This window comes from Capronia coronata (assembly GCF_000585585.1).
Source record: "Capronia coronata CBS 617.96 chromosome Unknown acBCG-supercont1.2, whole genome shotgun sequence".
In the NCBI taxonomy this organism is placed as follows: Eukaryota; Fungi; Ascomycota; class Eurotiomycetes; order Chaetothyriales; family Herpotrichiellaceae; genus Capronia; species Capronia coronata.
The window spans coordinates 382,239-406,005 of record NW_006912894.1 but is presented as its reverse complement, the minus strand read 5'-3'; the positions used below and the strand labels follow the sequence as shown (position 1 = coordinate 406,005).

General features: G+C 52.0%; 9 protein-coding genes across 9 annotated transcripts; 5 read left to right on the top strand and 4 right to left on the bottom strand.

The window, feature by feature from the left end:
- Positions 1 to 837: 837 nt before the first annotated feature.
- A1O1_01813 (uncharacterized protein) lies at positions 838 to 2,785 on the bottom strand (the record flags this gene model as incomplete). The annotated part of the gene is made up of 2 exons (XM_007722725.1): positions 838 to 2,370; positions 2,432 to 2,785. The coding sequence occupies 2 exons, from the start codon at positions 2,783 to 2,785 to the stop codon at positions 838 to 840; spliced, it is 1,887 nt and encodes a 628-aa protein (XP_007720915.1).
- A 1,775-nt stretch (positions 2,786 to 4,560) lies between these two features.
- A1O1_01812 (alkanesulfonate monooxygenase) lies at positions 4,561 to 6,326 on the top strand (the record flags this gene model as incomplete). The annotated part of the gene is made up of 4 exons (XM_007722724.1): positions 4,561 to 4,680; positions 4,785 to 4,973; positions 5,081 to 5,328; positions 5,396 to 6,326. 4 exons carry the CDS (start codon positions 4,561 to 4,563, stop codon positions 6,324 to 6,326), a joined length of 1,488 nt encoding a protein of 495 aa, XP_007720914.1.
- A 599-nt stretch (positions 6,327 to 6,925) lies between these two features.
- A1O1_01811 (uncharacterized protein) lies at positions 6,926 to 8,783 on the top strand (the record flags this gene model as incomplete). Its single annotated transcript, XM_007722723.1, has 8 exons — positions 6,926 to 7,340; positions 7,745 to 8,001; positions 8,060 to 8,087; positions 8,147 to 8,215; positions 8,274 to 8,314; positions 8,396 to 8,427; positions 8,500 to 8,669; positions 8,728 to 8,783. The coding sequence occupies 8 exons, from the start codon at positions 6,926 to 6,928 to the stop codon at positions 8,781 to 8,783; spliced, it is 1,068 nt and encodes a 355-aa protein (XP_007720913.1).
- A 1,828-nt stretch (positions 8,784 to 10,611) lies between these two features.
- Positions 10,612 to 11,793, bottom strand: A1O1_01810 (uncharacterized protein; the record flags this gene model as incomplete). Its single annotated transcript, XM_007722722.1, has 1 exon — positions 10,612 to 11,793. One exon carries the CDS (start codon positions 11,791 to 11,793, stop codon positions 10,612 to 10,614), a length of 1,182 nt encoding a protein of 393 aa, XP_007720912.1.
- A 671-nt stretch (positions 11,794 to 12,464) lies between these two features.
- On the bottom strand, positions 12,465 to 14,169 carry A1O1_01809 (uncharacterized protein; the record flags this gene model as incomplete). The annotated part of the gene is made up of 2 exons (XM_007722721.1): positions 12,465 to 13,230; positions 13,298 to 14,169. 2 exons carry the CDS (start codon positions 14,167 to 14,169, stop codon positions 12,465 to 12,467), a joined length of 1,638 nt encoding a protein of 545 aa, XP_007720911.1.
- A 1,530-nt stretch (positions 14,170 to 15,699) lies between these two features.
- Positions 15,700 to 16,953, top strand: A1O1_01808 (uncharacterized protein; the record flags this gene model as incomplete). Its single annotated transcript, XM_007722720.1, has 1 exon — positions 15,700 to 16,953. One exon carries the CDS (start codon positions 15,700 to 15,702, stop codon positions 16,951 to 16,953), a length of 1,254 nt encoding a protein of 417 aa, XP_007720910.1.
- Positions 16,954 to 18,278: 1,325 nt separating this feature from the next.
- Positions 18,279 to 19,307, bottom strand: A1O1_01807 (uncharacterized protein; the record flags this gene model as incomplete). Its single annotated transcript, XM_007722719.1, has 1 exon — positions 18,279 to 19,307. One exon carries the CDS (start codon positions 19,305 to 19,307, stop codon positions 18,279 to 18,281), a length of 1,029 nt encoding a protein of 342 aa, XP_007720909.1.
- A 578-nt stretch (positions 19,308 to 19,885) lies between these two features.
- Positions 19,886 to 20,399, top strand: A1O1_01806 (uncharacterized protein; the record flags this gene model as incomplete). The annotated part of the gene is made up of 3 exons (XM_007722718.1): positions 19,886 to 19,954; positions 20,024 to 20,134; positions 20,253 to 20,399. The coding sequence occupies 3 exons, from the start codon at positions 19,886 to 19,888 to the stop codon at positions 20,397 to 20,399; spliced, it is 327 nt and encodes a 108-aa protein (XP_007720908.1).
- A 2,767-nt stretch (positions 20,400 to 23,166) lies between these two features.
- On the top strand, positions 23,167 to 23,385 carry A1O1_01805 (uncharacterized protein; the record flags this gene model as incomplete). Its single annotated transcript, XM_007722717.1, has 2 exons — positions 23,167 to 23,232; positions 23,263 to 23,385. Coding segments are annotated over 2 exons (189 nt in total), but the record flags the coding sequence as incomplete, so codon positions are not given.
- Positions 23,386 to 23,767: the final 382 nt, after the last annotated feature.

The following is a 23,767-nucleotide window of genomic DNA, read 5'->3' as shown; positions in this document are numbered from 1 at the left end:
GATATGGCCGCGGGTTGTCACAGATTCAGGATACGCAGTTGCCAGAATGCACTCGAGGATGCGCCTCTCGCTCGCAGGTGGTCCTACTGCCTTGAGCCGTAACATGTAAATGTGTCTCTCCTACCTCGACAAGCTCCATCCTGGCAACCGACTTGCATTGTCCCGTTAGTTGCGTGCAGAGTGACGCCTCGAAGTCCAGAGTGGGCTAACGCTTGCACTCAATTCCGAAGAAGAGAGTGAGGGACAAGAATTCTGTGGTGGATGGTGACCATCAGCGCAGGCTGCGATTCTTTGTATGCGAAGGAACTTGAAGGTCCAAACTGCGGAAATATACGACGCAGGTCGGCAATCTTTCCCCCTTGGGTTTCTCCTATTCTTTGTCTTTTTGGACCTTGCGTGTTTCCAGGCTCACGTCAAGTAACAGCAAGATGCGATCCTGTTGAACGGCAAGCTATCTGGCTCTCATTGAAAATTCCAGTGAGGCCTCGTGCCATCGTTTGCTGTTTCTGGGGGAATGAGTTCGTCGCCATGAAAACCGACGTGCTGGGCCCACTCAAAGCACAAAGGCAGCATGTAGGCCTCCTCATGCACAAGCTCCCTCCTGTGGTGACATTACGGACGAGTTGGCTTGCTATCAGGTGCATTGATCTTCGACACTGGAACAAGAATATTGTAGCGGAGAGGAGCGCGATTTTATCAGGCTAACCTGGGAGCCTTCTTCTGAGGGACACACTTGATTGGAGTGAGTTAAAGGAAGACAATGAGAGAGCAGAAATGAGCCGCCTTGTCGGTTACGACATGAACACCGTTCCATTTATCGCTCTATGCTACCAACATCTAGGGCCAATCCCACCATTTCTCGTGCAAGTCCTTCAAGTCGATCTCCGAAGGGACTTTGAGATACGACGCAATGTCGGACTCCGGATCAGCCTCTTTGGTCGTCCAGCCGTTTCCAAAGTATGCAAACCTATTTTGACTTTTCGCCAAATAGGTATACTCCCAATCCTCCCATCTGGGTTCCTTGCGAACTATCGTGACATGGGCAGCGCTGCCCGGCCACATACCGGATATTCTGAGGCCTGCTTTACCTCCATTCGCCCAAGAGCTGCAATTGTCCGTCAATACGGTCGTTGCGAAATATGCATCAGAATATTCGACAAAGTCGTCAGCTGCCTGCTTCGAGGGCTCAACGGTCCGGATCCCTTGACTGGACACTTTCCGCAGAAGTTTGGCGTAGTACGTAAGCTGGACTTCAACGGCATGGGGGACTGTCCCTGACGGGCCCGCGGCGTGAGGCCCATGTACGTATAACAGATTTGGGAAGCCAGGAGTGGCCAGACCAAGGTAAGTGTATGGGAAACCATACTTTCCCTCAGGCTTCCACGTTTCACTAAGGTTGACTCCCCGGGCTATGATCTTGTATTGAGGTACAGCGTGGGAACCAGTGGCGCAGAAGATGGCGTCGACTTCTCGATGTTTTCCATCCACCGTCTCAATTCCAGTCTCGGTGAATCGTTTGATGGGAGTCTGGACAAAATCCACGTTGTCCTCCGTAATCGCCTCCAGATAACCAGGACCGGGAGTAAGTCGTCTGCAGTTCGGGCTGAAGTCAGGCACAAGGCTGTCTAACAGTTCCGGTTTCTTGGCCAGTCTCTGCCGCATGATTTTGATGAAATTCTCCCGCATTTCCTCGTTCTCCTGGGAACCCCGGAAGGTGGAGGCAAACCGCCTCCAGTATTGGGCTTCAAGCTCTTTCCTGTACTTGAGGTAAGTCTGATCGTCTTTGAACGATTCCAACTCTTCGGCCGAGAAGTATTGCGGTTCGAAGGTCCTCTCATCTCCAGCCCAGGACCCTGCAATCCAAGTTTTATTCCGCGCATAATGGTCAAGACGGTTGACGATCGGTTGGAGGTTCGGCACGACCTGAATGCCACTTGCTCCGTTACCAATGACAGCAACATTCTTGCCCTTGGGATCAAAAGAAGGGTCCCAATTCGAGGTGTGTCTTAACACTCCTTTATAGTCCCCGATTCCTGGGTACTCTGGAAGTTTCCAGTGGTTGAAACGACCAGTCGCAGTAATGACAAAGTCTGCCCGGTCGACGAAAGTCTCGTTCGTGCTGGTGTTTTTGATGGTAATGATCCATTTCGCCTCGTCGTCACTCCATTCCGCTGTCTGGATGCTCGAGTTGAACTTCACATAGCGGTACACATCATACTTGCGGGCCTGGTCCTGCCAGTATTGCAAGATCTCACTGCCTTGAGCAAACTTCTCGCTCCACTGAGTTCGTGGGGTGAACGTGGACTGGTAAACATTGGCAGGAATATCACATCTCACTCCGGGGTAGACGTTCTCGAACCAGGTGCCACCCTACAAGAGCATGTCAGGTCTGAGTTCCCAAAAACACGGGGGCTAAGTGGCCGCAACGTACCACATCGGCATTCTTTTCATAGATTGTCAAGTCAATCTTGGGGACCTTGGCTGGCAACAAGATTCCTGCCAGGACCCCGGAGAGACCGGCGCCAATGACGACGACTCGCAGACTCCTAGCTTCGTCGATGCCATGATTCTCGAGCTCAAACCTGGGCTTCCAGGGGGAGGGCGGATACGTTATGGGTGGTGCTGGAGCGTCGGCTACTTTCTTGAGCGCATGTTCATGCAACGCCGACCCATTGAGATGTGCCGATGCCTCCTTGACTCTCTCTGGAAGTAGTGGAAATTGGTCGCCAACGGCGGTGCCCCCCGTGGCTTCATTCAATAGGCTTGTCGAGTCAATGCTTCCCATCCTGGCGACTTGGACTCTCGAGGATTGGGGTGGGAGAGAATTCGCGGAGTGACAGATTCGACTCTCCCCGCAGCAGTGGAAGAATCTGTTATTTTGTACTCTGTAAGAACGGTGTTCCTCGTGGGTACCATGCATGAGGTGCTTGTGAGTTACTTGGTCTTGGTCTTATCAATGGGGTGAACGGCGTTGGCATTGACCACTCATAGGACAGACCTCGTTGAGCACGTCTTCGGCCCACCGACTGACATGATCAAATCCACTCCACATACAAGACGTTTGTCGCGGAACTGGTCGCGTTCTAACCGCGACTCTATGCGCAAGTCCGTCAATAGGACGAAAATCTCGTGATATACAGTGCTGGTTTGGATCTGTTGCCGAGACTGTAGGGAAAAGAGGGACAACTCGGGCCTCTGTTTCAGCCTCGCAACCCTTGTCGATGTCGCAAATATCGTTGCAACTTATCAATCCCAACTGTGGCTTTTAGCCAACGCTGGCTACCACTACCTACGTACAGATTGCGCAGTCATGCATGCGGCTGACGCCATCAGGCTCTACGACTACAAATCGTCGAGGGTCCAAGTTCGATCGAGTCGTTGATTCTCGCACCGAGGTCCTAGCATATTTGTATGCCGATGTCAGATCATTGGCCATTTCACAATGGCGGCATCCTCAGTCATTTGGCGACATTACGAAATGAACTCGAGAAAATCCTCAAACTCGACTTATTGCCGATTTAGCTAGGGCAGCATTAGCGGTAGTGGCATATCTTCTCAGGATTCCTGCTGTGCCTGAGAAGACCAACCGGTACTCGATTCTTGGAGAATTATGCTCTGTGATCCGTTCCCCGGAATGCTTACCGGTCCGTCGGGCAGGCGCGTGTTCAGGAGACCACCATGTCACGACGGGAACTGCCTGAGCGAGCGGAGTGTATGGTGGCAGTAATAAATCCTGAAAGAGAAAGGGGGACAGTCAACTTGGGGGCTCCTCAAGATCAGATACTAAGGGTCGATGAGACCATTATTTGTGGGTCTCGAAACAACAACGACAGTTTGAAGTTCAAGTTGCTCTCCCAACTCCCCAACTCATCTCTCTCCCTGTGCTTCTCCGTCTCTTTGGACGAGGATCAACCATCAGTCTGGATACCTTGTGGATCATACCACAGTATAGAAATATCACGCCAAATTCTGGTCTAGGAGCCGAGTTCATGACTTGTTACTGGCTATCGCCTTATCGCGCCGTACTGTCGATTGTTGTCGCCATCCCCTCCGGCGATTGCGCCATCCTGTACCATCGCGTCTCAGCAAGCAACCCCACGATGGCTGAGGGGCGGGATGCCAACAGCATACAGAGTTCATGCTGTCAAGATAACGAGGAATCCCACAACCTTGATAGAGCCGACCGCTCGCCATATCCCGTCCGCCTTGCTGGTGTTGTGGGTTTCATATAGGTCGAGTGAGGCCTATGGCAGTCAAGTCGCAAGGCGTGCTTGTCCGGTCGACGTTGTCGTTCCAGAATAAGTATGATTATATGGTCATCTTCTGCCAAGGTAGGTTCTACAGTAGTGCTACCAGTCTATTTTGCTTGACATTGGCTACTGCTGCAAACTTCTGCGGTCTCTATATCACTGGCTTGAGGAAACATTGAAACATTCACACTTGCAATCGTTCAGCACAACCCTCCTTTCAAGCGTGCCCAAAAACCCTAATTTCAACCACGTCGTGACTGGAACTCTATTCTCCTCGATACATCGACTGCAGAGTCGACGCCTGGTAAGCATGGGAGACGCAAGCGGAACCCAGAGCACTGTCTCTGCACAGGATGCCCCGCAAAAGCAAATCATTTTGAACGCTTTCGACATGTGTACTGTCGGACATCTATCTCCTGGGCAGTGGAAGGTAAGTCAATCATTTTGTGGATGGATCCAGTACTACCCTGGAAGGAGATCATTCACATCCTACATTGTTTGCCCCGAGGAGCCATGGCTCTGACCAGTCAACAGAATCCGAAAGATAGATCAGCCACCAAGAGGAAACTTGATTACTGGATTGACCTGGCGAAGCTGTTGGAGCGTGGAGGCATCAACTGTCTCTTCCTTGCAGATACTTATGGAGGAGTCGACACGTATGAGAACTCACTGGACAATACCATCAGGAGAGCTGCACAATGGCCCATGACGGATCCGACAATCGTAAGTCTCTTTCTTGCACGCATCCTTCTCCCCTAGGGATAGCAAATCCGCGATATATTAGTACCCGACTTCCAAACATCAACCATCTCTAATCATGTCATATGCAGCCCATCTCAGCAATGGCGGCGGTCACAAAGAACCTCGGGTTTGGCATCACCGCGTCCACATCGTTTGAGCCTCCTTTTCTGCTGGCCAAACGATTTTCCACCTTGGATCATTTGACCAATGGTCGGATAGGTTGGAACATTGTGACTTCATGGAAGAAGTCGGCGTTCAAAGCCATTGGAATCGACAATCCCATTGATCACGACGAGCGGTATCTCCAAGCCGACGAATACCTCAGGGTTTTGTACAAGTGAGTCTGGTAACCGAGCACTGTCGTTGCTTGGATTAGCCAAACTCGGGACTGACATTGCCCCCAGGCTGTGGGAAGGCTCATGGGCCGACGACGCCGTTAACCCGGATCCGGAAAACGACTCGTACATCGACCCGGACAAAGTACGGACGATTCACCACCACGGCAAGTATTTTAATCTGGACACAAGACATATCGTCGACCCGTCTCCTCAACGAACGCCGTTCCTCTTCCAGGCAGGCACGTCAGCAGCAGGATCCGAGTTTGCAGCGACGCACGCCGAGGCCATCTTCGTGTCGTCACACTCGCCGACAGTGCTGAGACCGAAGATCGACAAGATCCGCCAGCTGGCGGCCGAGAAGGGTCGGGATCCCAAATCGCTCAAGTTCTTCGCCACGTTCACGCCTATAGTGGGCCGAACGGACGAAGAAGGGCGACAGAAGTACGAAGAGCTGAAGAAATACGCCTCGACCATCGGCGGCCTGGTCTTGTTCAGCGGCTGGACGGGCATCGACATCTCCAAGATCCCGCTCGACCAGGAGATCTCGGCGGCGGACTCGGCCGAAGCGAACAGAATCACCAGTCTGCTCGACATCTTCACCACCACGAGCGCGGATATTCCGAAATGGACGCCGCGCATCGTGGCCGAAAAGGCCGCCTTCGGGGGTCTGGGTCCTGTCGGGATCGGGAGTCCCCAGACCGTGGCGGACGAAATGGAACGGTGGATCCGTGAGGCCGACCTGGACGGTTTCAATCTGTCATATGTCACCACTCCGGGAGGCTTTGAGGATGTCGTGGACTTGTTGATCCCGGAATTACGCAAGCGCGGATTATACCCCCAGGCACCGGAGGAAGGCTTGACTGCTAGAGAGAAGGTGTATGGGAAAGGACAGTCCAAGCTGAGAGACGACCACATCGGCAGCACCTACAAATATGATGTGTACAAGGAGGAAGAGTCGCCTGAGGCGGCCAAAGCTGAGGAAGAGCAGAAAGCGTGAGCCTGGGAGGACAGGATCAAAAGCCCTTGAGCGGTGACAAAAAAGAATGCTGCTGGTTCCACCTGGCGCATATATACCTTGACATTGTCGCGTAGACTAGATATGTTCTAAAGGTGAGCTGTATCCAAAACCACACTCTCGCACAATTTCTAAGCTGGACAATATACAATAGATGAACTCTGTCAAACTATTGGACATCGATCAGAGATAGAGAGACCAGACACTGCATGAGACATCAATTACGGCCGATCACAATCCTCGACGGCGTCTCAAATAAATCTACGGTGGAGTATATCCTCCACGTCGTTCAGCCGAGGCATCTGGCTCGAGATCCCCATCATTTCGTCCGTATCCCATGCATTTCATTGTATCCATTATAGAGCTTCATTTCATATCGAGAATTGTGCATATCTGTTTTATAATCATCCTCAGGCTTCCGAACCCTTGCCGAGACCGTGCTCCTGAACGTCAAAAGCTACAAGGAAAGAGATATATCCTCTTCAATCCTATCGGCTGTTCCTTTCCCGCAAAGCAGCCTCGCGGTAGACTATACAATCAATACATCAGATAACGTCAAACATAATAACGAACAAACCATCATGGCCCCAGGTTCGACGTCGTCTTCAACCTACAAGGCCGTGACTCTAGCCAAACGCCCCACAGACGCCATTGTCATCAACGAGACCTTTACAGCCATCACCAAGCCGACCCCGTCTGTTGACGACCTGAAGGACGGCGAGGTCCTTTTCGAATCCGTCTATCTCAGCATCGACCCGGCCATGCGCGGCTGGCTGAAAGACGCCAGATCGTACGTTCCTCCCGTGAAGATCGGCGAGGTCATGCGTGGCCAAGCTGTGGGCATTGTACGCGAGAGTAAAGATCCGAAGTTCCCCAGGGGGTGCTATGCAGAGGGAATCGTCGGGTGGACTGAGTTGAAGGTTTGTAAGGGGAGTGAGCTGCAGAAAGTTGAACTGCCAAAGGCGGCGAGGCTTACTGATGTCCTGGGGGTATTGGGTATGTCTTTCTTCTTCTTCTTTGGTCTTGTTATCATTGTTCTTGCAGCTTTGGGCAACCCTTCGACTTGGTGTTCTGCAGAGTGGTTTCTTTTTTGTCTTCTCCTGCTACCTGGTTGATGTATCCATGGGCGGGACAAATCGTCGGTCATACAGTCTGCTCTCCCACTTACTCGTTTTGCCGTTTGGGTGACGTGTCGTTCTGAATGCTCTATAACCCTGGTTTATGGGCAGTCACAGCTTGTACGCGTCGGTGCTGTTGGACAATGGCTTGACTTGATTTGGCTTGACTACTGTTGCCCATGGTCGTGTTTGTTGCGCGGTGCATGTATCCTTTGGAATGCTCTATAATCGCTCTGATGTCTCCTCTGCTATCCAAAATTCTGCGACTGACATTGTCCCCAGGAATGACGGGTCTGACAGCCTACTTCGGCATTACCGAGGTAGGCAAAGTCAAGGCGGGAGACTTCGTCGTTGTCTCCGGTGCTGCCGGTGCAACAGGCAGTGTGGTCGGTCAGATTGCCAAACTCAAAGGCGCAACTGTCCTTGGAATCGCGGGAAGCGATGACAAGTGCCAATGGCTGAAGAAGGAGGTGGGATTTGACGATGCTCTGAATTACAAGGACAAGGACTTTCCCAGCAAGTTCCGGGCCGCAACAAAGGTACATTCCCATTCACGTACGTTAGTTTCTGGACGAGTAGCTGACTGACGAACCACAGCAATACATCGATCTCTTCTTTGACAATGGTAAGCCAAGATACATGCCCCGAGGTCTGTCATTGTTTTTTGTTACTAACGATAACTAGTTGGCGGCGAGGTCCTTGATTTGGCATTGAGCAGAGCGAAGCCACATTCTCGGTTTGTCATGTGTGGAGGTATGTTGTTATGTCGAGCTCGGTTGCAAGCAAACAAAATTCCCTGACAGATTACCAGCCATCAGCCAGTACAACTCATCCAGGCCGCAAGGTCCAAAGGTATGTGTCAACGGCATCAATTCGATTTGATTCGTTTCAGTCTCTGTCTCTGGCGACTGTATCTAACACGTCTGTGTGCAGAACTATCTCATGATCATTTCCATGCGCATTCGGTGAGTTGTTACCTTTTGACTCCCTTGAGTATGATCGGCGTCGGATCACAGTGGCTGATGTACCGTGTCTAGAATGGAGGGATTTATCGTCTTCGATTTTCAAAAAGAATATCCTCGAGCCCTCAGGGATTTGGCTCAGTGGCTGTCCGAGGGCAAGATAAAGAGGAAGGAAACCATTGTCAAGGGTGGTGTCGAACAGGCACAGTACGCTCTGAGGGACTTGTATAATGGTGTGAACACAGGTGAGTGTCTACTCAACATCAACGCGAGAAACGTTGGCTATGCTAACGAGAGATCTAGGCAAGTTGTTGGTCGAGGTGAAGCCTGTCGACGAAAAGGTTAAACCGTCTCTTTGATGAGTGGTTCAGCCCGTTTGCGTTCAAGGTGATCATAACATCGACGGGGCAACCGTGGTGACTCTGTATCGAGGAGACAAAAATGCGTGAGGAAGCAGTGGCAGCGAGTATATTTCGCGACCAGAATGTCAATCCGTCAAGACTCCCCAATCCCGGGGTCATGTTTCTTTCTGCGAGAACAACCTTTTCCATCGTGGCACAAACGTCGACTCGAGACTGGATGCAAATGAAAATGCAAATGCAACGACATATGCGCAGTGAGATCAACGGGTTCCTGTTGTGGCTCCTTTTATCCATTTTACCTTTGCGCCCTGGACATGGATCATGGATGTTCCCCTGGTTCATGTTACTTACTTACTCCATGATTCTCCATCCATGACAGTACAAGTCCGACTTCCACTGTCACATCACCTTTCGGACTACAACCACATCCAGTCCGATCTCCTGGTCTAGGGCGAACTCTCCACGAACAAACATTTCATCTCCACTGATTCTCCAGGACAATCGCAAACGCAGTGGGATCTGCGGCAACTCGTTTCCTCTTTCATTCTCGGTTTAACTCTGCACCACACAACGCTCTCATCTCTGTAAGTCTATTTTCTGCCGCGCGTCTGGTTCAGGCCGGGCGAGCTGGACATCCTTAAACCTACCTACGTACTGCCCTACAGAGTACAAATATAAATGGCACCCCCACATCTTGGTAGGGGCGCCCTTCAACCATCAAGAGGCGGTAGGTACATTTACCCTACGTTGCAGGAGAACGCCTATATCATCAAACCTCCGGACTGCTTTCCTACCAAGCAGGCACCTATATCAAATCATTCTTGAGGTGCTACTTATTTTATAAGGTGGCTTCCTTCCTGCCAACCTACCTACCTACCTATATCCATCTTCAACGAATCGACAACCTTCTTCAACCATAGCCACAATGAGTAACAACATATACGACAGTTGCTTATACAAGCCTGTGTCTGGTTCCTCCACAGACCTCGAAAAGAACACCCTTGCTGTCTCTGAAGATATGATAGACATCGAAAAGAACACTCCACTGTCTCTGAAGTCATGACAGACATCGAGAAGAACAGCCTCACCGTCCCTGAAGTCATGGCCAATCCCGATCCCGAACAGGTATGTGCTCTGCTCTTTCTCGAGTCTCTACCTAACTTATCACCAACATACTGCACCTCAGCCCGACGAAGTTTCGAATCCTGCCACCCTAATTCAACGCGTTAGTTTCTACATTCGATTAACACTCTACGTCGTTCTCCCTTTCGGCTGCGCACTTTATGTCCATTTTCACGGCGAGGACGTCTACCATCAATATAACCTGCAGCCCTCAAGACAGGCCATCACAATTGTTGCCGGTTGCTGTATATGCGCGTTCCGCTACTTAAGCCTTCGTTTAATGTTAGAGAAGGACGGGCTCAGGCTCAGCGAGGCCTGGAAAGAGCTGATCAAGGAGCACCATACATATATATGGTTTCTTGTGTCGAATTTGCTCATCACCCAGATCTTTCATAACTTGACTAGAGATCTCATAATTTGACTAGACAGGCATAACGGCCATTGCAGAAGAGCTTCAGAAGGGAAATCAGGGCCCCCGAAAGAAGAAGTAGACGTTAAAAAATGATGCATCTCCACTGCCACGGGATAGTAGTTTGCAAGCGAGCGACGACGAGGTGCAATGTGTGCTAATATATCCTCGCTATGAGTGTGCTCTTCCAGCATGGATTTGGATTGTCAACCTCGGTCCTCCTCTGGGTTCAATGGTTGCCAGATGTAATGCCCGCTCATGTTCTTGAGGCGAAGATGCCCGACCTCCTCTGCCTCAATACAATCCCTCGACCAAGGCCTTGACCGCCTTCCAAGCCTCGTCATCCTGCTTACTCTCGATCCTACTCGGGACCAATCCACCCGTAGCCCTCGAGCAAATGATATCGATCTGATCCCTCCCGACGCCCTTTTCAGTTAGAGTCGTCTTGAGACCCAGGTCGTTGACAAGCCCCAAGATCTTGTCACCCACAAGATCACTATCCTTGAGATCATCCCCGGACCTCGACTCGCCAATGTACGGCAAGATGGCGGCGACCGCATCGGCATTCTTCTTATCCTGCCGCGCCTTGAGCTTGACCACATGACCCAGCGTCAGGCAGGACGTGATGCCATGCGGGATTCCATAGGGGCTGCCCAACGCGTAGCCCAAGCTATGCGACAAGCCCAGGCCGCCCTTGAGGTTCTGGCCGAAGAAGCCGAGACTGGCGTACGCGGCGAGAAACAAGCCAGTGATGACGTCCTGGTCGGTCGGATCGGCTTTGTATTTGGGCAAGAGACGGAACAGCTCGGCAATGGCGTTGAGCGCGACGAGCTTGGTGGGCACCCACGTCGCGGTGGCGTGGTACTGCGATTCGACGGCGTGGTCGAGGGCTCTGATGCCCGTGGACAGGAACAGTCCGGGCGGCGTGTGCAGTCCAAACACCGGGTCGTAGAAGATGTAGGCCGGGTAGATGTTCGGATGGGCCAGGCCGGTCTTGACCCCATTGGGTTGCGTGTAGCCTGCCAGCGCGGTACATTCGGCGGCAGAGAGCGTCGTGGGGATGGCGATGTGCCGGAGCCATTTTCCTTCTGTGTTGCCACTGCCGGTCTGTTCGTGGACGCGGTAGATGATCGCTTTGGCGCTGTCGATTGGACTCCCGCCGCCGACGCTGATGATCGTGTCGATCGTCTCGTCCTTTTGTACCTGGGTGGTTGCTTCGTCGAGCTGCGCGACGGGCGCGTGTTCTTTGATCCCGCTGAAGGTTCCGGCGTGGTGTTTCGCGCTTAGCAGATCCTCGAGGTCTTTGATCAGCTTGGTTTTTGTCGCTAAAGACCGGCCTGTCACGATGAATGCTTTGGACTCGGCGTTGGGCAGAACTGAGAGAATGTGTTTCTTGACCACGTCCGGCCCGTAGTACAGGCCTTTCAGCTGGTTCGGCTGGTATAACCCTGAAAGGGGGTGGAGTGAGGCTTCCATTTTGAAGGATCGGACTTGGACTGGTGAAGACGGACGAAAGACGGAGAAGAATGGGTTGGAGGTCAATCCTCTCCTGCTGGCGTTGGCGCTGGTCTTGATGGGACGTTGGAGCTGTGTCTGTAGGTGTAATGTGCGGATCATGGGATCGACTGTGGAAGGATGGGAGTGACGACGTCTACTTTCTATATACTGGGTAAGGTAGGTGAGATATGAAGCAGACAACGGTCACTGACCGGAATACTGTCAATATGATCTGTTTATTACTAATATAATATAAGACAGTCTTGCCATATGTGATAGTTCAAGCGAGTCTGATGTCAGACCAGGCCGAAATTGCCGTCATCGAGCCGCCAGTCTCCGCACGAGGCTGAAGCGGAGTCGAGATGAAGAAGGATTGGGGTCAGTGGGACAAGCATGTAGGACAGAATAGAACAGTAAGTAGATAATCATGGTGGCCTCGCCAGAGGCTTCGGCGACGCTCGGCGAGATGGTGCCATATGTCCATTTGGATGACTTGGTTGTAATCATGTTCAAGTTATGTTCGTGGATGGTCATTGAGCTATTTACATATTGATATTATCGTTGCTGGGCGGTCATTGCTCGGGACGCTGTATGTCTCCCTGCCCAGTCTGCTGTATCAATTGTCATTTTGCGCTCCATAGCTGACGCACCTACGAAGTGTCGTCGCCACTGAAGATCGTCCCGTCATAGTCTGTACCGTTGTTGGGATAGTCAACCGTGTAGTTTCCGAAACAGGCGTACTGATAATTGCTCAGGTCGAAGGCTCCGGCTTGACTCTTGATGAATGAGTTCAGCGGACACATCCCATCGGTCCTATTCCCACAGTAGCCGCCGCGGATAGTGGACAGAGGCAGGATCCCGTTGTTCAGTCGCATACGCAAGAACTTGTGCGTGGCATTACTCGCATCATACCCGTACTGAGTAGGATAGTATTGTGTCCGGGCAGAGTGCGCAGTCGGGCTTCCGCTGTTACATCCGACCACTTCTGTAACCAACCGAGCTGCGAAAGGCGTCAGATGTGACAGAATAAAGTGTCGGTTTGGGTCAGGGGGGTAGTCCGTGAGCGAAGGCGGGTCTCGGAAGTAATCAACCGAGGCGGCCGTCAGGACTGAAATCAGGATGTCGTCGTGGGAGAAGTCGGCATAAAGTTTCTGACCGAGTGGGAAATCTCGAGTATTGTTGGTGATGCTACTGTTCACGCTCGAGTTCGACGAGGTAATCAACTGGTGCTCCAGTCGGGCCAGAAGTTCCTGGAGGTAGCCAATCCCCTGGGCTCGACCGGTCGGACTGCCGTAAGAGTAGTCATAGAAATACTCCTGATCGAGAGTCGACTCGAACCCAGCCCATTCATTCTCAGTGAAAAGTGTGCAGAAGTCGGATTGACCCAGATAGTTGGTCTCGTAGGCACAAATGCTCCTGCAACCAGGTCAGATGATGTTGACCGATAGATGATCGACTGGAGTCCTCGGACGGCACAACTTACTGCATGGCATAGGTGTCGTTGATGGTCAGATTGTATCCTGCTGGCACATAGTCTGCCAACCGATCACGCGCATCGGACAGATACAACGGCAGGTACGATAGCAGATCCAGATCCCCGAGGATCCCTCCCGGCTCATCGCCCTCATTGGTGCAGCTGTCGTAGGATGCTAGGGTATTGTTTTCCGTTCCACCTTCAGGAATTATCACCACGTTGAATGGATGAGTAGCATTGGCTATTGTCGGATTGGGTTCTTCCAAGTACGACGGCCCAAAGAAGCCGAGGGCCCAGTTAATCTGCGTGTTTTCAATCCGGGACTGCGATGTGGTCCTTAAGACCGGCTTGGGTCTCGCGGTGCCATTGGGGAAGCTAGCGTTGTAGGCGAGTTGACCACTGGATGCATTGAACAATGTTCGGCCATATCTCTGCCAGAAGGTCACCCCAGACTGGAAGAGCTGAGAGGCTCCGATCCCCACAAGGTAGCTTTCACCCATCGAGTACTGGTACGTGTTCAAAAAGCTAAGGGGACCGGTGAATAGTTCAGAAGAATTCGCTTGCGTCCAATTGAAGGTTTTGGCTCCAAAGTTCTCGTCGTTGGCCCCATCGTCAAAGAAACCTGTGGGAAACCGAGCTCCATGTCGTTGCAGGAGATGCACTTGTTCGACCTGACAACCATCTGGCAAGCCAACATCGCTCACCCCGAAAAAGTCCTCCGCATTATCTGCATAGGGTGTCATCTGGCCCCAATACTGCTGTATGACGCCCAGGTCAGTGAGGGGTTCCGAGGAATTGTCGGTCTGCCTGCGCTGTCGGAGAAAAGGGAACGAGGCCGTCAGGGCAGGCAACAAGGCCAGAAGAGTCAGGTGGAAGCGCATCCTGGACTAACGACGAGTTTGACCTGGAGGAAATGAGGTACCGGAAGGCCCATGGTGGGAGGAGGAGGTATCTTTGTACCTCTGAGCCAGTCGGCCGGTATCAGTGGGAAGCTCAAGCTTGGGGTTCTCGAGAGTGACGACAGTCTCAATGGAAAGCCACGAAGCTATGGAAGAAAGATGCATGACGACCGAGCTTGACCACGAATGAGGTGTTGCGGATGTTGATATCGCGGGAGAACTAGGCACAACTAGTGATGGGGTGGGATGAGAGAGATGGAGCACTTCGAGCACTTGCACAGCTCCCCTCCTCAGCTGTATCTATCAAGCCACTGCACACTGCACTCACGGCAGTGCGAAGCTTGTCAAGAATAAGCTGCTGCAGCTAAGAAAGAGCTTGTTCATGTACATACCTAGCGAGCCACCCTTGAAAAATAAGTGGCACCAAAATGATACAGGTTCCTACCTACCTACCTAGGTTAGTAGGTAGTAGGGAAGCATTCCATAAGGTTGATACAACAGGCGTTCTCCTGCAACGTACCTACCTACCTAGGTGCTATACCCACCGCCCATTGAAGTTATGAAGGGCGCCTATATATCAGCCTTACGGACTGCTTCCCTACCAGGTAGGCACCTATATCAACTTTGTGGTGCCACTTATTTTGTAGAGGGGCTTGCTAGTATACCAGCACATCCGGCGAGAGGGTGCGTCCATAAGCCACGCTACCAGCTCTTCAGGCACTTACACATGCGTTGTGCTCGAGGAGAGTGTAGATGGATCATTTCCAATCGACGGAGGCTTCCAAAACATCAACGTGGACTAGAACAGTGTGGTTTCCTGCTTGTCACCGACCGCTTCATCTCCAGCCTTCCTCAGTCCAGTCTTATGGCACCAATGTAGTACTCCGTTCGTGGCATCGTACGTTTAAGGACTTAGGGGGCTGTTGATGATTCGAGTGAATCCATTGTCTCGGCTGCCCGAGGAATCAGGCTTCATGCATGACATGTTCGGGGGTCGGGCTGGACTGCCCAAGCCACCAAAATCGAAGATTGGAGGAATCGGAGAGGAGCATGGCGATACAGTCGTACGAATGAGATATCCGATCTAGAAATGCAGGAGATGGCGGGTGAATAGATGCTGGTTGTGTTGGTAATATCGAAGGACAAGCCTGCGTGGAACTGGAAGTGTTCGCCGCCGCCAACCAAGCAGCAAATGAATCCCCGCCACGAAGCTCGCTTTCCATACTATCTTCGTCCACGACCCAGACTGGCGATTGTTTCGCTGGTGTCGCTCAACTGCCAGCATCTTGTTCCTTCGGGTTGCTGTCCTTGTCATGATCATGCACTTTGCCTGGCAGTTGTGGCAGTTGTGCTCTCCTGCACCACGCCCTCACTACCTCTAGGTACCATCAGCACAACCCTTGCCGTCATACACCCTGGATCAAGCCGACCTGTCCACGGGTGCTCTCCAACTGTAGGGCCAACTCTGCAGTCGTCTACTCAACCGACGATGCGTTGTTTGTCTTAAACACCATGGACACTCGAGCAGACACGTTGTCGGGCCGCTTTGGGGAACAATGGGCCTTTCTGTCGCACCCTCCACACCATGTCCAGGCAAGATCCCTTCCACCATCCTCGAGTTATCTACGAAGCGACCGAAGCAACCTCTCCCCTCGACCTGTCGCGCTTCACTTCCAGCACCTCGATGCCTCACGCTCCAGTCTACCTAGAAATGGGCAGACCTCCTCGATCGGTGGCAACAGTTCGACCACCATCCCATCTCAACCCGTCGTTGTCAGAGTCCATTCCGCCGATGCTTCTATTCAAATACATCCCACAACTCGTCCACCCAGGCCAAGAGAGAAGATGAGCAAATATAACCAGCTACCGCCGATTCAAGAGTATAGCATACAGGGGATTCTTGCGGCCATTGAGGAGGACATCGAAGACAACGTCAATGCCATCTCTGAGATACTCGGGAGGAGCCGGCTGGTCCTGGCCGATCAACATGACAGCCATCTCCCTCCCCAGGGCGAGATCAGAGCTACCAGTAGCTCATTGCAGGCAGTTGCGGAGGCGAGCACGAGCAATGAAAGACTGGCGGCGACTGATGATGTTCTCATATTGCGAGAAGATGCTAGTCTAGTCGAAGGCAGTCATACTGGTTCGGCAGCGTATGGGTTATTGGAAAGATTACAAGCCGTTCCACGGGCACGACGCATGAAGACTGATATGCCAGGCGGGCCTGTGCATAGGCCTGTTTCCGGCTCCGGACGCAACTATTCAGCACCTGCAGTGCTGACGGAAGGACCAGATCTATTCGAGGATCATGATCAGCCGGCTTTACCGGCACCCTCGCAAGCCTCTCGCCAGCTGCTCCGAGATCGTGGGACCGAGCTTCAAGCCGGTGAACAGTCACCCAGGATGACGAATGCGGTCGTCTCTGAAATCTATCTCGCTGCTGGCGCCAATGCAACTACAGTATCCGATCCTCCCGTCGTTTCAGAAAGCGGTCGACATTATCCACTGTATACGTACGACTACAGCGATATTTTCGGCTCCCCATTGCCTCCAGCTCCGGTGGCTCGAATTGGATTTCTGCGCCGACTTCAAGCTCTGATACCTACTGGAGAGCTGCAGACGTTGACTTCCTGGGTCCACGGTCGTAATAACCGTGTGGTGACTGCAGAATCTCAACTGAGGGAGATCCTGGATAGACAGCGACGCAGAGGTGACCCGCCAGACGACCTGCAAACTGGACATGAGGATACTGAGCTATACGAATGATGATATGCAATGATAACGAACAATATATTATCTATATTTTCATCGCTGCAAGGTTCTTTTTGAATGCGACCCCCCGGAAAGCATTGAATAGCATGTCTTTCGCGAGAGGGGAACCTCCCGATGCTCCTTGTACCGGCCTCCAGCTGTTTCGAACCGCACACACCGCTGCACCCCCCTGGCCTATTCAGTGCCATTTGGCCCGCACCCACTGTCGTATGTTTTGGCCATCAACTTCTCCTCAGTCTTGAAGATGTTGACTTTCACCATCAGTCTGAGTATCTACTCAACCCGTCCAACTTGATGCGTACTATAACGTCCAGTTGTCCTGCGTCTCATGATTCGTACCAGGAGCCAGCAAACCATTTGCGGACACACGAGGAAAAAGGAAGAGACAGTTCAACTTGAAGCTCACAAGGACTCCTGGTTACTGGTTCCCAGGAACTAGTTACTGGATTGGGCAGTGCCCCTAAAGAGTTTCTTACTAGGTGATCGAAAGTTGTTTCTCTGCGTGGCTGTTCTTGGATTGCTGCCTATCTCTCCATCTACGATGATGCTTCGATAATGTCCCGCCATTGTCCACCAGCATGCTCGCTGCTAGCCCGCTCACCAGGTATCTACATATATGTATGTAGTATGGCAAGTAGGAGCCAGGGGCGAGGAGCCACAGCCTTGCGCCCCACATATACAAATGTGGGGTCCATGTCCCAATTTGTTACCAGGCTGTCTTAACAATCCGGGGCCGAGGTCCATTGATGATGATACAGAACAATATGGACCCCATAGCAGATATCCCTGGAGAGATCAATCGGCGGCATTCTTTGGGCAGGTTTCCAGCAGTCTCCTAGAACAACTCCACACTCCAGAAATGCGAGTTGCCTTTGTTGCCAGAGTCAATACTGGAGGAATGGCCACAGATACAATGGCCATAGGCTGAGGCAACAACTATCTTGACGTTGTTTGCATTGCCGTCTGATCAACCACTGGCCACGAGGACTGTGAGGGGGCATGACCCATTGCTGGAGTAAATCCGGCACCTATATAGCCGGCCGCGCGGCAATACTCTCGGTCCGACGCTAGAGGCAGCCTTGGAGTTCGGGTCTTCACTAGCAGAGTCTGGTTCAGCGCACAGCAATAAGCCGATGCCGCCTTTTCACAGCTACTCTAGCATAGACGGTAAGATATTGTTACTCTTGAGAGCTTCTATGTCACAGCGATAGTCTTTCATGCGTGGAAGGACATTTGGCACAGTTTCGGGACGAGAAGTATTTTCGCTAGTATTTCGTTTCCTTCGTTTCCTTCCATTTTAGCACCCGCGGGTATAACTTTTAAGAAGCGACTGGGGCTGAGTAGCCGTTGAAGTCGGTCTTCTCTGCCATAATGATCGGCAGTTCCTCCGACGCCAGGGAGTCCCAAGGTGACTTCTCTTGGGGCTTCCAGCCGAGGGCGCGAAGTCTGTTGGCGCGGTTCCTTGCGTTGCGGCCAACGACAGGGCCCGACCACTCGCCGAAAACATAGCTGTAGAGCTCGGGTGGGATCTGCCGGGGCGTTGGGTCGCTGAGTCTGCCCGCCTTGTGGAGCGCCTTTCCGATCTCCTCTGCGGCTCTCTTCCACGAGTACTCCTCCCCGTTCTCGATGAAGAAGTATGGATCCGCCAACACCTCCTCGGCCGGTGCGGACTCCATGTAGTGCACGATGGCCAGGTATCCCCGGGCCAAATCAGCCACGTGGATGTATCCCCACACCGCATTGCCTCCCTCGACGTAACCAGCGAAGCCGTGCTTGAGGGCGAACCGGGCCATGGTCGGAATCTGGATTGACAGTCGGTTGTCCTTGCCCACGCCGTAGATGACGGGTGGAAGCACGATCGAAATCTTGGCCTTGGTGCCGAGCTCGCGGCGACGCTTGAGAATCGCCAAATCAATGGACCGGTGGGGAGCATTGTCGGCAATGCTGTCAATCGTCTCGGGCTTGTCGTCTTCGTAGATCTTGTCGCTCATGCGCTCGCCGTGCCCGCCGTCGGTGATGGCACTGCACCCGCTGGTGTGGATGTAGATGGTGCTCTTTCCGCTCTTGGCGCGCTCGTCCACACCATCTAGGATGGACAGTGCCGATGGGAGATGGTCCGCGGTCGCCGTGTGGATGACAATGTCGGCGGCGGCGGCGGCCTTACGGATGACGTCGCCATCGTCGAGCGACCCGAGCACCGTCTTGCAGCCGAGCTTCTCGAGCTTCGCCCTTGCTTCCTCCCGCCGCACCAGCACCGTCACCGGGTAGCCGTCTTTAAGGAGCTCGTCGAGAATCTGAAGCCCGATGAAGCCGGGACCGAGCAGAAAGACGGAGCCTTTTCCGGTCATGATGGACGCAGATTGATCAGTTTGTGTTTTCAGTTTATGTTTTCAGTTTGTGTTTTCAGTTTGTGTTTTCGCGTGATAAGAAGAAGAGGAAGTTTTCTGTATCTGATCAGCTTCGGAAACTCGACGACTTCTTACCCCCCACTCGGCTGCACTTATATACATATTCAGCCCTGCATAGTACGTCAGGTACATACCCGGAAGGGAGTTGGCCGCTTCCTTGGCGGGATGACGTTTGTCAGTGCCTCCAATCAGGTGACTGTAGCCTGATTCGGCTATGGACTTGGCGCCCAGGTCCCAACAACTTTTGTCGGGCCGCTCCCAAATAGGTAACGCGTCCGGAGGACGGATGGCTAAGCTGATCGGCAGCATAACCCCTCTTGGTCGACCCGCCCGGGATGATGGCATGCTGGTCATTAACCGCCGGAAGACATTATACTCATCCGGCGTCTCGCAGCCTTATAACAGCCTTGTAGCCTACTGGTAAACCGGGTGTCATGTTCATCGTTCATACTACGACTATACCAGTTCAAACCCAAGCACCATTGACTTGACCATTTTCTCGTACCACTTTCCGCACAATGGGTGGCATCATTCACGTCGTACAGCTCCAGTTCAAGCCGGATGCTGACCCTAAGAAGATTGAAGAGGTTCGTTCATCTCTGCGTTGGTACGATCCAGTTACTGCACGCTTCAGTCTCTAACATTGCCGATCCTAGATCCTGGGTCAACTGAAAGCACTGAAGGATAAGTGCATTCATCCCACCACTAAAGCGCCATACATCAAGTCCATCACTGCTGGAGTGGACAACTCAATCGAGGGACTACAGGTGTGTACATGAGAACCCTGGTTGTTGCTGGGATTGCTCTTTTCCCGGCCTTTCATTCGATCCCGGTTTTCCATTTCTGGGATCAGTATGTGAGCTGACCATGTGTAAACCCTTGCAGAACGGCTACACTCACATGATCATCACTGTCTTCGAGAGTGTCGAGGATCGAAATTACTATGCAAAATCAGACCCGGCACATTTGGCTGTGGGGGCAGCTCTGGTGCCTCTGGTGAAAGGCCTCCAGGTTCTTGATATCGATGCGTAAATTCCATCGGATTTGCCGTGCCGCTTTCGATGGCATTACTTGTTAGATTAAATCATAAAAGAATCTTATATGTTTGGTAAATATTGATCTCTTCAAGCAGACCTCGTCGACGTAGTTAAGACACGGGGCAATCCCAGGAGCCTCAGCCTTGCAGCGCCACAAAACTTCACAGTCGAACAGGGCTGTGAGTGGGTCCTACTAACGGGTCGGGGGTCCAAGTCCACGATGACATGCCATTTCTGGAAAGACTTGGGCAGGAGGCTTCGCCAGGTCATATTTCATATCTATAGGACACTTAATCTCAGCAAGAGGGGCCATCTCACCTATAACCCAGCCATTTGAAAGAGACCAAACAGAATATACTTAGTAGGTAGGTACTAGGTAAGAAACAATAAGAGAGACAGCCAAACCATCAGGCCAGCTGAATGGGGAAAAAAGGGGCCACAAAAGGGAAGCAGGAGGTGACAATGGGACAAAGTTGTGTCAGGCTACCGCCGACAATACCATGTCAGCAATGCTAATAATAAAATCAAAACAAACCAAATAAAGGAGTAAGCGAGGATCGTTGTGCCAATAGCATACTCGCTTCCCTACGAGGAAGTCGAAATGATGGCACCTGGTTTATACGAACCTTGAGGGTCTCTACTCGATCGCCACCCGTCGCCGGGAGAGACATACAGACTGCTGCTCATTCGGTCAATTCTGGGGAACAAGAAGCTAGATCTATATGGCGTGGAGGCCATTCGTTTCTTGTTCTCAAACCCTTGCCGAGTTCTATTGCTGGTCTGCTCGACTAGATTCCGTCGTATTATGTGAGACATCCTACCCTGAGGCCAACTTGGGCAGCTTGAAACATTTTCCTTCGCAAGTTGGCGAGATAAATTATGATATGAACTATGAACTTACAAGCAAGGACTAAGTTGTGCGTTGTTCATGTCATTTTGTCCCCGATCGGGCGTGAGTGCTTGATTCCCATGCATTTGCCGTTTTTCATCCCAGAATATTCCCAGGCCCAGGAACCAGGTGTCGAAGCCACCTGGAATGTGAGTTCATGCATGTCATTTGCTTTCATTATGCCAAGGGCATTTTGTAGTATTCCCTCATCCGCCCCGATTATGCTTTGATGCTGATGCTGATGCTGATGGTCATTCGATATTACATGCCATTGTTCTGCCGTTGGTCATTCCACGTTTCATTCATCTCCCAGGTGCCGAGGTGAGTCAAGTTATTGGTAGCTCTCAAGTCGGCCAGACCGTAGAAGGCTTCAGTTCCAGTCACCCCAGGTCTGTTTGGCACCCGCTGCGGTCACGGTCGCAGTGACAGTGACATACTGTGTTACAGGAGCAGGAGTGACGTATGCGGTGGTAGTGGTAGTTTCATAGGCAGTCTGGTAAGCAGTGGTCGTTGCGGTAGCATAGGCAGTTGTTGTAGCGGTAATGGTTTTGTAGACTGGAGTCTCGGTCGTCACATAAGCAGTAGTGGTGGCCGTAGCATAGGCCGTAGTCGTCGCAGTGATTGTCTTATAGACAGGTGTCGCGGTCGTCACTGTTGCAGTGTTGGTGACGGTGGCCGTCTTGTATGCTGTCTGGTAGGCGGTGATGGTAGCATAAGCCGTGGTGGTCGAGTAAAGGGTTGAATAGAGGGTTGATGTAGCGTAAGCTGTTATAGTGGCGTATGCCGTGACAGTAGCATAGGCAGTTGTGGTCGCATATGCCGTAGTGGTCTAAAGACATAAAGACAAGCTTGGTCAGCGTTTTCGATCTGATAGGTGATGTTTGAAGTATAAAATTACTTGGTATGCAGTCTCCGTCAAAGTGACGGCAGAGCAAGTCTTCCCCCAGTCATTCCAGCTACCGGCATCACCACGAGGCTGGAGGGCAGCAGCACTGACACCGGCGATGAAAGCAGCAATGGAGAAGAACTTCATCTTGTAAATGATGTTGAAGCGAAGGTAGTGATGATCCAAGCGAGGGTTGGTAGGATTTATATGCAAGGTAACGAAGGAGCTGATCTTCTCTCGTGCAAGGCTGAAGGTTGAAGTGTTGAAAGGAAGAGACAATCACCATCCTACCTTGACTTCTTTATACCTTCGAGATCCTGCGGAGCGGTAGATGAGCGTAGGATTATGATCTCACCAAGTGCCAACAAGGTGTGTTCTTGTCCCCCGCCACCACGTTGTGAGACATCCTTTGCGACCCAAGAGCTTCGGCAGCTCTCGGTGTTGTTCTGCATCCTGGATTTTCTCTGCCCCAGCTGACAGGGTTCAATAACCTCAGAGTCAGGCCAACAGAGAGGGGATTAGTCCACGTGCGAAAATGCACACAGCGTTCTCTGGAAAAGGATAGACTGGTCCTCCACTACCGAGCTGACCGCGTGGTCCTGCAGAAGCGTGCAACATGCAGGACAAGCGTACAGTGCTGTTGGCAGGTCTCTCCATCATCCTTGTTTCTTTCTGAAGGAGAGGTGGTTGGACCCAAAGTCACTGAGTTTCTGTGACAAACACAATTCCATACTATACCAGGAAGGCAAAAGGAATCGCCATACTGGTAGGTAAGAGTGTGAGGTCAGGTCAAGCTTCCCAGCCTCAAGCGAGAAACAGTAAATATTTAGAAGCCACCATCCCCAGAGCGTCTCTAGCGTCGGTGTTATACAGAGAGCAGCTGTTCCCTGTCTGGATGCAAGCCTCTTGTTTTCCCCGCGTTTGCACCCTGCAGGCCGGTGCAATGGTGGCTGTATTTCGGCGACCGGGATGTCCTAGTTGCTTCACCTTTCCTGTAAGTCGGTCATGGAGGCTGTGGGTGGTGAGGTTTCAGCGGAAAGGAGGACGCCAAATGTTGGGTGACCAGGAACCTGGCCGATCCAGCCTCCACCAGCCAACGAATCCTTCAGGGGCCGAGTTCTCACTTCCCGCTCCCTGGCTATTGCTGGACTGACTTTGTTGTTCCGGGTCACCGGCTGTGCTGGCCATTCTGACCATCAATCTATTCGTGTATGAGTGAAACCCTCTCTCTGCTGCCTCTATTAGCCTAACCAGCAGGCATTGTAAGCAAGGTACCACCCCGTATCCGCATGGGATGCACCGCATCCTCTGCAGGCTGTTCTTTCCTCAAAATTCAAGAATGAAGTCCGTGGGAACAGAGGTTGGGAGGATTCTTCCTCCTGTCTGGTTTCCTGAGCCATCCATATCCTGGAAGACCGGGTTATTTCCTTGTCTTCGAGATTGTTGCACGGCTGTTCGTTTGGCGAGGTTAGAACTTCAATGTTTGTTGACCTTTTGTGTGCTGCAAGTCGGTTTGCACTGTGGCGCAACACAGTCTACTGGCATCACCTGAGTCTTTTGGAGTCTTCCGTAGTACCGTGTACACCAT